This window comes from Vicugna pacos, chromosome 5, assembly GCF_048564905.1.
Source record: "Vicugna pacos chromosome 5, VicPac4, whole genome shotgun sequence".
Taxonomy (NCBI): Eukaryota; Metazoa; Chordata; class Mammalia; order Artiodactyla; family Camelidae; genus Vicugna; species Vicugna pacos.
Genome location: NC_132991.1, coordinates 40,081,523 through 40,095,288, shown reverse-complemented (window position 1 = coordinate 40,095,288; position 13,766 = coordinate 40,081,523). Strand labels below are relative to the sequence as shown.

General features: G+C 33.5%; 1 protein-coding gene across 1 annotated transcript in view; it reads left to right on the top strand.

Annotated features, from left to right (window-relative positions):
- The window catches only part of LOC102524652 (sodium channel protein type 1 subunit alpha), a 170,019-nt gene that overhangs the window by 142,520 nt on the left and 13,733 nt on the right, over positions 1–13,766 (top strand). Inside the window, exons 21-23 of the mRNA XM_072961100.1 lie at positions 1,021–1,175; positions 3,001–3,174; positions 6,452–6,574. Of these exons, the coding sequence (XP_072817201.1) occupies positions 1,021–1,175; positions 3,001–3,174; positions 6,452–6,574 (452 nt within the window). The remainder of the gene's footprint in view (positions 1–1,020; positions 1,176–3,000; positions 3,175–6,451; positions 6,575–13,766) is intronic.

Here is a 13,766-nt window from a genome sequence, read left to right as displayed (position 1 = left end):
CAAAACTACCTTCCTCCGACGATGGTGGAAAAGAACTTATTCTTCTGAACAGCTATACATAAATGTATTCACTTAATGTACCTGATGACTGATCATGTATCATCTTAAGAGAGCTTTTCTCTTGCTCTGTTGAACTGTTTATGTATCCATGCATCCTTACTGGCTTTCTTCCCCCCTTCCTCCTTTCCTTCTTTCCTTCCCTTCCCTTCCCTCTCCTTTCTCCCTGTTCTTACAGCATACTTGACTTTTTTTTTTTTTTTTTTTTTTGCCTGGAGGCAGGGTTCCTGTATTTCTGTCTTTTCTTAAAAACCAGAATGTAAGGTTCTCAGGGGCAAGTCCATGTTCTGTACCTTTTTACCTTTTTTCTCTCTCTTTTTTTCTTTTTTTTTTTTGTATTGTCTGTGGTGATTATAACGGTACACACAGGTATCTGTTGATTTAATTCTTATGTTAGAGTGCGTGAAAGCAGCATAAGGAAGGCAATGTCAAATCAAAGCAGAGCCATGCAAAGCACATTCTAGTGGACTAAATTCATCTTGGAAATCACATAAGCTCTCCTAGGAGCACCACAAGAGAACCTAAACAGTAGTTAACTCAGCATTGTTGGGAAAGGGCTATGTTGTTACTCTGCTTCCTCTTGAAAAGGCAAGTTTTCTGTTTATTATTAATTTTCATTTTAAAGTCCTTTTCTAGAGTGACTTCAGCAGAGTGTGGCAGGATGGCACAGTACAAAGCAAGGCTACTTTACATTTATTTGTACTTTGCAATGTTCTTTCTTGGACAGTAACAGCTGATGCAGAAAAAAATCAGGTGTTAGCCAGGGAACTGTTTACAGAGGCCAAATAATGGTCACAACTTTACACAGCAAATGGATGTGCTCTTTCTATCCCGGGCTTAGAGAGTTACCCTAGCAAGACAGATGGCAACAGTAATAGGAAGGTGAATCCCAGACTCGCCAAAGGGTATTATTGAAGCAGCAGAAGTTTTTTACCTGCTCCTGTTTGAACATTATACTTGCAGGCTGTGTACAAAGATTCAAGTGTTGTCAAATCAGTGTGGAAGAAGGGAGAGGAAAACAATGGTGGAACCTGAGAAGAACGTGTTTCCGAATAGTTGAGCATAACTGGTTTGAGACCTTCATTGTTTTCATGATTCTCCTTAGTAGTGGTGCTCTGGTGAGTGAATATTAAGCAAAATTGCTATAAAACTAGGTTTTATAATCACCTAATGCTGATGACTTACTAATCCTTTCTGCTGCATCCCTTTACTATCCAGTGCATCACTTTTCCTGAACCCTCATTCTACATCCATTTCCATGGCATCAGCTATCACCTCTGTTTGATAGCCACCAAACTGTTCTCTCTAATTATGACTTCTTCCTTAAACATGAATACATCGCTGTATCCATCCGTGCATCCATCCATCCACCCATATACCCACCCACCATCCTACCCACCTTCAATGCATTTTTAATTACCCTACTTCATACCTTATAGAATACAGACTTAGTGTATAACTATGCAGTTCTGGATTTACTTTTAACATGTATGAACACATTTGTAATCAACTATTTATTAATTTTTGTTTATTATTAAGTAACCTAGAAAATTTGTCCCTCTAGCTTATTCATTACAGCCGAAGAATATGAATATTTAATTACTCATATTTTAACAAGAAAGCAAGCATGGCAACACTGTGCAGTTAATGGAAGCCCTGTGGTTGGGAATATACAGCTTCTAAGTTCTCATGAATTTTGTCTAGGAAAGAGATTATTATTATCTCTTTCTGGACAGTCAATAAGTCCTTAGGGACCACTTCTGTGACCCTTTTGAATTGTGTACACTATTCCTGTGCTCTTCAGAAAACAATGAATATTGGTAACAATAAATATTGGGCAGCGTGCCTAAGTGATCATTTAAGGATTGGCTTCTCTTTATATGAGAGTGTTCATTTTATCAGAATCAATTTATATTTATGTGAAAATCATTTACAAAAATATAAAGTATAGCATATAGATAGCATTGTAGGAAAACACTGAAACAAATAGACTACTTAAACCATAAGGTAGATGTAGACAGACAGATCGGGATGAAAAGATGGTAGAGACACAATTACTGATTGAAACACAATTACTTAGGTTTCTTTTTCTTTTTTTAATTGGGAAGGACGTAATCAGGTTTGTTTGTTTGTTTATTTTAATGGAGGTATTGGGGAATGAACCCAGTAGGTTTCTTTAAGTTTATATTTCAAACATATATATTTTTCTGCATATTTCTCTGATGAAATAAATTTTCACTACATGCCACTTCAGACAAGAAATAGTTTTTCATCATTTAAATGAATATTATATACTTAGATATAAAAAGTCAAGTTCATATTAGAAGTAGAATACATACTATGATCTAAATGAGAAGTAATTTCATCTTGCCATCCTTGTCACGCCTCTGCTGAGAAATATAAACTATCAACAAAATGAAAGGAACAAAAAAGGGACAAATGAATACAACTGTGTAGTAAGGTTAGGCAATGTGATGATCAATTACAATTTCTGCTTTATGAAAAATATAAACCTTCAGGTTTTATTTTGTCAACCTCCTTTCTATGGTTAAAAAAAAAAGCCAACAAGAGGAAGCCAAAGAAATGAAACAAAAGGAATAAATAACTTCAAATTGGGGTAGCAGCAGCAGAATGTGACATCAAGAACTATTTCCTGAACAAGTCAAATTAATTCATTAAAGTTATGCTTTTACCCCTTCCTTCTATACTATCAACAGAGAATATAAGTTTTTTTCCTGATTCACTAAAAGATCTTTGAGAGGGAAAAAAAAACCATCAGTAGTTACTGTTCCTCTGCCCTCCTATTCCAATGAAATGTCATATATATATATATATATACACATACATGAATAGATAGATACATGTGATCAGAAAAAATAGCTTATAATGGTTGTAATACTATACTAGTTTCAGAAAGCTAAAATGGATAACTTTTCTTTATAGGCATTTGAGGATATCTATATTGATCAACGAAAGACGATCAAGACAATGTTGGAATATGCTGACAAGGTTTTCACTTACATTTTCATTCTGGAAATGCTTCTAAAATGGGTGGCATATGGCTATCAAACGTATTTCACCAATGCCTGGTGTTGGCTGGACTTCTTAATTGTTGATGTAAGTATCGTCCATATCTTTGTCTTCCATCCAAGGTAGTTTGTCTTATCTATAGACTAATTCTGAAATAGTGAATCTTTGGCCACTATGTTGTGTTGACAGGATATGCTACTTGACAGACACTCAACTAATTCATGGAATGATAGTGTAGTTTTTGTAAGAAATAAGCTAACTTAGTACTGATTTAGCACTGGGGGGATGGGATTTGTGATTGTGGGATAAAAAGCTGGGAAAAAAAGAACATATCAAAAGTTTGTAGGGAGAGTGGTGAAATAGGGTACGTTGCTTACATTATTTGTGAATCAGACAGACTCAAGTTTGAATCCCAGCCCCACCACTGACTGGTTGTGTGCCACTGAATAAGTTATTTGACTCCTGACTGTAAAATAATGGTATTTGTACATAGAAGGTTAAAGACACTCAATAAACAGTGATGATGGTGGGAGCTGCTTTCAATTTTAAAAACTCTCTTCGATCTTCTCAAGGTTTTTAAAGAATATGTTTCAAGAGTAGATTATATGGATTATAATTCCATTATAGGAAGTAAGTTGTACAGAGTGTAGTGAAAAACTCTACTACATGCAGTGACAAGGGTTCCCCTAGAATGTACACTAGATTTGTGGCATGCCCATAATGTACCAACAGCCCTTCACCAAATTTGTATACCCAATGATTAATACTTCATCTACGTAAAACAAGTGCCTGCTTTTGAGATTTGTTAAAGATAAACATCATGTTTTATGTTATCAGTTTGGCATAAATTCAGCTCTAAAAAGTCTGTCCAGATATCACAAACTTCATAGATAGCAGTTTTATTCCCCAAAAATGGTGATAATCCAGCAGAGCTATGCAGATTTCTTATGGGAACTATTTCTAGATCTAAGAGTCATGCATGCATTATATCTCCTTAATTCTGAACAAGGGCAAACCCAGAGCTATTTGAAAAGCTTAATAATGTTACTATGAAATGAGTGAACTGAAGAAAAATTGAAAGACTGATAAGGGGTTTATATCCAAAATATATAAACAACTCAGTATAAAGAAAACATCTTTAAAAATGGGCAGAAGACCTGAATAGACATTTTTCCAAAGAAGTTGTAGTTGGCCAACAGGCACATGAAAACTTGTTCAGCATCGCTAATCATCAGAGAAATGCAAATCAAGACCACAGTGAGCTGTCACCTCACAACTGTCTGAATAGCTATCATCAAAAACACCACAAATAACAAATGTTGGCAAGGATGTGGAGAAAAGGGAATCCTTATATACTGTTTGTGGGAATATAAATTGGTGCAGCCACTGTGGGAAAATAGTATGGAGATTCCTCAAAAAACAAAAAAAATAGAACTACCATATGATCCAGCAGTTCCACTCCTGGGTACATATCCAAAGAAAAGGAAAACACTAATTCCAAAAGGTACACGCACCCCAATGTTCGTAACAGTATTATTTACAATTACCAAGATACAGAGCAACCTAAATGTCCATCAACAAGTGAATGGATAAAGAAGATGTAGTATATATACAATAGAATACTATTCAGCCATTAAAAAATGAAATTTTGCCATATGCAACAGCACAGATGGGCTTGGGGGGGTAGCATACTTAGTGAAATAAGTCAGACAGAAAACGATAAATACTATATGCTATCACTTATATGTGGAATCTAAAAAATAAAGCAAACTAATGACTATAATGAAACAGAAACAGACTCACAAATATAGAGAACAAACTAGTGATTATGAGGAGGGAGAGGGAAGAGGGGTAGTGGATTAAGAGGTACAACTAGTATGTATAAAATAAATAAGCTACAATATTATACAGCACAGAGAATATAGCCAATGTTTCATAATAACCTTAAATGGAGTATATTGTATACAAATCTTGAACCACTATGTTGTACACCTGAAACTAATATAATATTGTAAATCAACTATATTTCAATAAAAAAGAAAGAAACCTCAAAAGAATAATTAATTCAGCATATCACAAAAAGAAAAAAAATGTTAATGTCGAGGTTTCAAGCATTAGATGTTATATTTCAGTTCGTTATAATTTTTCACACTAGGCCTTAAACCTAAATATACTTTGGCCCTTTAGAAAATTCCTGAGCTTTGCTTTTCTGTTATGCTCGTTACATGTCTGAACTTTTTAGTAGAAGAATGATGATTTTATTTATCATTACAAGCTGGTTTTTAATAGCCATTTCTGAAATATTTTAGGAGAATAAGTCTATAGAGAATTTCGTGGTTTTGTAATACTAATACTTTTATTTTTCAAGGTTCTATTTTAATCATTTCATAAGGATCAGTGTTTTGCTCTAAAACAAGACAAAGGGAATGATAGCAAATCTCAAATAATATAAAAAGCATACTAAATACAAGCCACTTAGTACACTTAAGGATAGAAAATTTTGCAAAAACAGTAGCCAGTGTATTTGGAACTGTCCAATACTAGCTATTCTCAAACCAAAGTAATTCTAACTCTGGATATAAAGTTTTGGTCTTTATTTAGAGAAGTAGACATCTAAAATTTTTATTTTTTTAGTTATTGCATATTTCATGCCAAAGAAGTTAGTTTATTTATTTATTTATTTCATAAATATTTATTGACTGTCCAATTTGGGCCAGGTACCATGACAGAAGCTCTAAATTAGTATAAAAAATTTGAGTAAGTTTCATGATGGAATTACTTTTAAGTTATATTATTTACATAGGAATAAGCTCTAGACAAGTGAAAGTGCAAAGTATTAGCAAGACAAACAAAAAATCACCTTAAAAATGAATGTGACTTAGCACATTCATTTCTGAGAGTATCAATTATAATTAGTTGAAAATTCTAACACAAGATAGAGATTTCTTGCTTTATTTGGTATAGTAGCAGTTTTTACATTTTATTACTAGCCATTGACAAAGCCCTAAATTCAGCAGCGACTTAATAAAATAAAGATAATCAATGACATTTTCTTACAGTTGGATTTCTTCTTTTTTAAGATCAATTTTTATTTAGTTTTTCTAACTAATTGAGGAATTGATAAATCACATGACATTTAGTGTTTTTCTTTCCGCCAGCTTTTAACATCATGAAAGCCACTTTCTTTGCATCAAACTAAAAATATTTCCTTAAAATTTGAAAAGGTTTACTGAAAATATGTAAGCATTCACCTTCTGAGTAATTATAAACAAAAACTGTAATTGTTGTATTATACAGTAACTACAAATTGGATGACATTGATTCTCTGTATTTATTTAATTTATTTATTTTTGTGCATGTGCAGGTTTCACTTGTCAGTTTAACAGCAAATGCCTTGGGTTACTCAGAACTTGGTGCCATCAAATCTCTCAGGACACTAAGAGCTCTGAGACCTCTGAGAGCCTTATCACGATTTGAAGGGATGAGGGTAAGGAAAATGAAAGAACCTAAAGTAGTGCATATAGCCAAAATTAAATTAAATTTTAAAAAAGGAAAACTCATGCATGCAAAAGGAATGGCAAATCCTTGCAAAATTGCTACCTTATCCTTTTATCTGTTGCATATTTACTTCTAGGTGATATGCAAGAGAACTTAGGCCTCCTTTGAAATGATAGAATATCATTTATCTGCTATGCTCATTAAAAGGACTTTATTTCCTAACCCATTTTGGGAGTTTCCTTACAAACCTGTACACAAAAAAGCAGATGTGCTATTGAAGTACTATGTGTAATGATAACGCTGATAATCAACTAAATGAATTCTCCATCATGTGCTTCTCATTTGTGGTGATCTAAACTGTACTTAATGAGTTTTATTGAAACTAATATGAATCATACTTGGGCCTAAATATAAACATAAGGGAAAACAATCTTTAATTAATGCTGAAATTTTGTCTGTACAATGCCAAATTTTGCATTATTTGAATGTGTTCAAGGGTAGACATTAAATATTAACTGAATTTTAAACTTTTAAAAAGAGTTATGTTACTATAGCCTCAATTTGTAGCTGTATTAACCTTCTTAATTTATATAAATGATAATACTAACTTAAAGATTATATACATCTACACAATTTTTCATGAAAATGAAGTAAAACCTTTATAACATAATGAACAGAAAATATCATCTTCACTCATTACTTAGATGATTCATGAAGTAATCATAATTTAAATGTCATTTATCAGAGTCACATAAAATTTTATATTACTCCTTTTAAGGAAGTATTAAATCATTCATAACAAGTTAAAAATTTTGCCATTGCTGACTTGTTATTTTCTAAGCCTTTTTAGAAATATGAAGCATTAATATATAAGATGTATAACATAAAAAAATCAGGGTTTTTTAAATTCAAATTTTCAAATTTTACCAATACAAAGCTTCTGAACTATGATTTCAGCAGGAAAAGCATTGCTCTTTTGCTGCCTAAGGTTTAGCTATGTTTTAAGAAACCAAACTGTATTGTAGATTTTTATTTGCATGTTCTAGGTTGTTCATAGCCTTATGAGTTCTTCTAAAATAAAGTTTATTATAAATGTCACTTTTTAAGAACATAAGACTTTTTAATGATGTCACTTTTTAAGAACATAAGACTTTTTAATGAAGTCTTCAGTTGACGACTTCTTCAATTTCCCTAACATATATAAAAAATGTTTCCTACCTAGAAGCAATTTAACACTATATAGCACAGTCTTATTTCTCACAGAGATGCTCACATTTTTACTAAAATGTTATTGGCCATTCTCTCCAGGATATGTGAAAATTACTTTTATTTTCCAATTAAAATGTCACTTTTGTTTTAGACTGGTAGTTTCAGTTTTGAAGAAAAACGTTATTTTTTCTACATTCTACTTGAAAACATGTCTTCTGAATCAAAGTAATAAATTTGAAAACTTTTCTGAAATCTGAACAATGCTAAGCATTTGAACTTGTTATAATTATTTCAAATTTGACCCTTCAGAAGTTTATTAAACCCATGAGTCAAGTAGCCAGATATGTTCGTATTTAACACCTCATTTCTATAATGGTGTTAGCCCTGTAGGCCTATCTTTAATTTTTACAGAAATAACCTTATATGTAATTTCGATCAATAATTCTTTTTATTTTATAAGAAGGGGCTGATTTTTGGAACTTGGAGTTTTGAGGGTAATTAGGTTTATTTTTTTATTTATTATTTTTTATTTAGCTGAGGTACTGGGAATTGAACCCATGGCCTCATGCATGCTAACCACACACTCTACCACTGAACTATACCCTCCCCTGCTGAAATTTGGAGTTTTAAAAACATAAACTCCTTATAGATGCTGACAAGAGATGAACCCATTCAAATCTCAGATTTATGAATGTGGTCCTTGCCTCATAATGACAGCATCTACACAACCCTGAAGTGGCTGATTATCTCAACAAGATATTTGGCATTGTAGAGACAAAATAATCTGATTATTGATTCTATTTTTATTTGTTTCTGGTGTTGGGAATTGTTGACTTTGTACAAAACATAATCATGGGTAATGGGGAGGATGGAAATAATCACGATGATTATAATCAGGAAGTGAGCTTTGAATATATTCAGAAACTCTCATTTTATTCTTTTCCCTAGCAGCATAAAATCACAATAGCTATGTTAAAGCATAAATCAGGCTCATTTTATTTGTATTGTTTTGTCACTTTTTCAAAGCATGTGCTTTTATGCAACATTACCAGAGAAAGCATGTTGTACAGTGCTTGATAAGAAGTTAGAAAGTAAGAAATAAATTATCATCACTTTGCACTTTATGTTTTGCATGTTTTATGCACATTTCTGGCTGACAGCTTTTAAACATTTATTGTATTTCAAATTTCCAGTCCAAATTTTTTCAACCTGTAAAATTGAACTGAGTGAACTGATGTCATGAATAACTTGAGTAAAATGAAATTTGTATTTTTAATTTCCTAATCTGGGAAATCTTAAATACCTTCGTTTTCAAAAGAACTCAAGTCTTGATTGATAGGGAAACAGACAGAGAGCATCATATACAAAAAGTAACACCAAATGTTCTGTCATATCAGATTTCTAACTAATAACAAACTATATATTTCTATTTTATATAGGATAATCTTGCTCCAACTTGGATGGGGTGGAGCGCTGGTTCCGCCCCTCAGCCCTTTATTATGGGTACTGTATTACCCCTTTTGCTTCCTTTCATCCTTTCACTGTGACTGTGTAGTGGGATGAGGGTGGGATCGGGAAGGGTCCGACTGCACCACGGTAGGGGAAATACAGTATTTACATTCTAATCCCCTGTTTTCAATTGTCTTAAATTTTCTTTTGAGCAAAATATCTTTTGTGAATTTACCTTCTGTAGATTTGAACCCCGACTGCTGATACCTTGATTAAGTTTCACTGAATATGATTTAGTTGTTTGTATACTGAGTTATCCATGTATGGGGATATCATCTCATTGGTGAGGGTGGGGGACCCTGGTTTAGAACGGTTGGTGAAATTTTTAACTTGTCAAGTTAATGATGCTCTTTGAGGCATTAAAAACAAACAAACAAACAAACAAAAACCACCTTGTTATTTTCTACACTGGTCTGGGTCCTTAAAATTGACTTTGAGAAACCAGCAGTAGCTTCCTTGCCTTGTCGATATGTGTGAGCAGATGCTAGGGTGCAATATTCCAGGCTTCATAAGACTGGTATTGACTGTATGATTGTTCTCATTTTTAAGTTTATAGGGGTTATTTTCAAAATGTAACAAAGATATATTTAGATAGAGTTGAGTAATAAGCATGTGTGATTTGTGTCTTAAATGGAAAAAAGTAAATATGAAAGGGTCCACTTATTTGAACTATACAGACTAGAAACCCACCTAGAAATAAAACAAAACATCTCATCGTGTGTATTAAGATAGAATTTAATGCATAAACTCACCTCATAGAATACATCACTCACAACCAACTTCTTGGTATCTTAGAAGTTATCAAAGTGAAAACAAAAATGATTCTACATCTTGTTTATTCTTGAAACTTAGGAATAATGTGCAAGGAGGGCAGTTTTTATTTTTAAGGGGGAGGAAAAAGTTGCAATTTGTGTTCCGATAATTGATGTATCATATCTTTCAAACATAATTACCCTAATTAAATCCCCACAACACAAATGGAGATACTAGGTTGAGAAAGATTTTATTACCCTTCTTCATGCTTTAAAATGTGTGATTTATCCTTTGCCTACTTTTGAGTTTTATTCACATAGTTTTTTCAGTATTTCAATTAGAGAAGCATTAGAATCTATGAGTAGTATTGATTTGAAGTTCAAAGACAATTCATTCAGACAAGAGAACATTTCTGTGTGTTACAAAATTCCCAACATTAATTTGCATATTTAATTGTCAAACCCTCATTTCATATTAAATGGACCGGAGTCAGGAAGAGTTTCTCTAAGAACAAGTTGTGCTAAAATACAGAAATTCTATTTGATGACATTTTGCAAAACATTGTGAGAAGCAACCTCTAGTATTAATTCAATAAGATAATTTCTTTTGTAGATATCTCCTTTCATGCAGCCTGAAACCTCAATCTGTTCTTCCCAATTTGTTTAGTCCAGTTCTGCCTAGTGCATTTACCACAGGGGAAGCAATTACTGCAGTTCCCTAGGGCCTGAACACAGTTAATGCACCTCCCTCTGTGCTGAACCAAGGAATGGCTTGAGGCTCTTGGGAAAACACAGTCCTTCCTCTGATCCTTCATTGCCTAATTTATTGTAATTTTAAATATGAATGGACCTTTGTAGATAGTAAATTCTTTTCTCTTCGTAAAAATAAACGTTTTTTCCTGGGCCAAATATATGCTGACCTTGTAAGCTGCATCTTGAAAGGCACTGCAGCAGAGCGCTTGCTTATGTCATGAATTACAGAGTTGACTTTAGTGCAGCCTAATCCCCAGTTTCAAAGGAAACACCACAGATTTATGAGCTAACCCTAATTTTTTTGTTGTGTCCAGCTCTTTATTCTCATCCCATTTCCAGAAATGTCATTTAAAATTACATTTTGATCAGTAAATGCGAAGCTGATCTTGACTTCATTCATTCCTTCCATCACCATTTTTGTTGTCCTGCATTCAGAGCACTCTGCTACATTCCTATATTCAAGGCCTTCAAGGCCTTGGAAAATTCACAAATACATTTTTTCATCTTAAATTAAAAAAAGAACGATCCTACCATTTGTCAAGATTACGGGAATGCAGTTAACTCTAACGTAGAGCAATAGGGGTACCAGATAAATGGGAGCAACTCTGAGGAGAATTAGTGAGGAAGAGGAGAAGGAACTAGAGGCCACCACTAGTCTGTGTTCTGAACTTAACCCGCCTGAGCCTCAGATGAAAACACAATAGTAAATTATCTCCATAGTCCTGTCCGGTGCTGGAATTCTGATTCTTCAAATTCAAAAGAGTTCAAAAGAGGAAACATCTCTAATTTGGAGGCTAACCTGAGGGATGGGACGGGACTCCATGACAGAAGTGTTGCTTGGTCTACAGCTTGTGAGAAGAATGAGTGTGTCAGAAGGGGAGATATTGGATGATGAATTACAAAGGAAAAGGCTTCTCAGTTCTCTGGTACTGTTATTAGCAGGGGTAATTATATTAGTTGGATGGTATGAAGGCTTGGTGGCTCAGGAAGTTAAAACTAGAAATGTAGATTGAGGAGTGATTTGAACATCAAGGTAAGAAAAATACTTTCTAATCAGTGGGAAGCCATTAAATAATTTTAAATGAGACTTGAAGAAGATTAATTCATCTTACATGAATTAAAGGAAGGAGAAAGTTAGACTCTGAAAATAGTACAAGTATGTACTAATAGGGGTCAAAACTGGAATGATGACCTGTGAAAGTGGAGAAGTGACAGAGGTGAGAATGGTTCTGAAGAAACAAATGTGAAACCTACAGATTGAAGTAACCAGAATTCAAGAAATAGGCATAGGTTACCAGTGTTCTGCTCATGCCCCAACTTGGCTGTTACAGGTAAAAACATGCATTTTAACGTATACTTTGTGTATACACAGTAGAAACAGCTTTTTAATCTGGATAGCAGGCAAAATATTTGGAAAAGGAGGAAAATAAATAATAACTTTTTTAAATCTTGCATCCAAAGGAAATCTAAGTGTATCCACACATTTGAAGTGAAGTAAAAAACAAAGATTTATTCATTCCGTTGTGTGAATGCAGACAGCCAAATGAGATAAAGTGAGGAACCATGTGTCCACTTGGTAGGCTGCATCACCCATATTGCAAGGATCTGCCTAGAATATTCAGCTGGCTTGGTTTTTTCATTATCATTCCCCTCTGTCATTAATGGATTAATTATTTCCCTTGGCCCACTTACGACACTGTACTGTAACCCCAGGAGGCCTAGAGTTCTTTACAGATTTTAAAAGGGCTCAGAAGCATAAGGAATGGCTTCATCTATTCTTTTATTCAGACAAGCAGTCAAAAAATTTGTTCTAAAAATTCATTGTTATGGCGGGGCAGGTGGGTATATCTCAGTGGTAGAGCACATGCTTAGCATGCATGAGGTCTAGGTTCAATCCCCAGTAGCTCCATTAAAAAAGATTATGAATCAATACTGAATCACTATGGTGTATACCAGAAATAAACACAACATTGTAAATCGACTATGTGCCAAAAAAATACATCGGTATCAAATGGCAGAGAGGAGATACTTCGATGCCTGTTGTTTATTTGAGATCACATTGACAAGAATCATAGAAGTTCATAGGTAGAATTCAACTTAGTGATGAATGTTCAAGTCTTAGGCATCCTCTGCTACTTAGCAGCATTTTAGGGCCTGTCTTTATCTCTCTCTCAGCTACTCATATGCAGCTCCAGTGGGAACTGTAGAGGTGGAGGCAAGGACAGGCATCCCCACAGGGTTGCTAAATAGAAAAATTCAGATTTTTAATTTGTGATCCAGAAATAAAGATAAGGGGGGGGATGCTTCCATTAAAACAAAAAAAAAAAAAGAAGAAGAAGAGTAGATAATTATTTGACCCATAACTTGATGTAATCACATCAGATTTGGGAACTGTCATCCCAAATATGACATCTCTTCTTTTCTTCTTTTCCTAAGAAACTGATTTCAATTATGTTTCATTTAAAATAAGTTTATCAAATTAAACTCAGTAAATGAAACAACTGATATGACTGGAGCTTGAAATAAACGATGTGATGATCTAATGAAATACATAATGCTAAATTGTCTTGCTTCTTATGCAAAAATTATTAGTCATAGCAATGCATGAATAAGTAAGGACAAAATTATATTAGGTATTTAATTATATTTTTATCTTTATACATCTAAATTTTTAGTTTATTAAAATATACTGGTCAAATCAACCCCTATGCCAATATTTTAGTTTCATTCTTTAATAAATTGCCCTTTTTAATGAGTTAATCTTCTCTGTTAGGATTTCTTACTTCTCCTTTTCTAATAAACAAATTTTCTGTCTTCATCTGGCAGCAAATTCCTCTGATTTTGCTTTTCCTTTAAACTTTTCGTACTTCCTCTTCTCAGTTTTAAAACTTTTTTTTGTTATATTGTCTATATTTATTTCTGTAAATGTATTGCTTAAGAAAGAATGTATTTCATCTT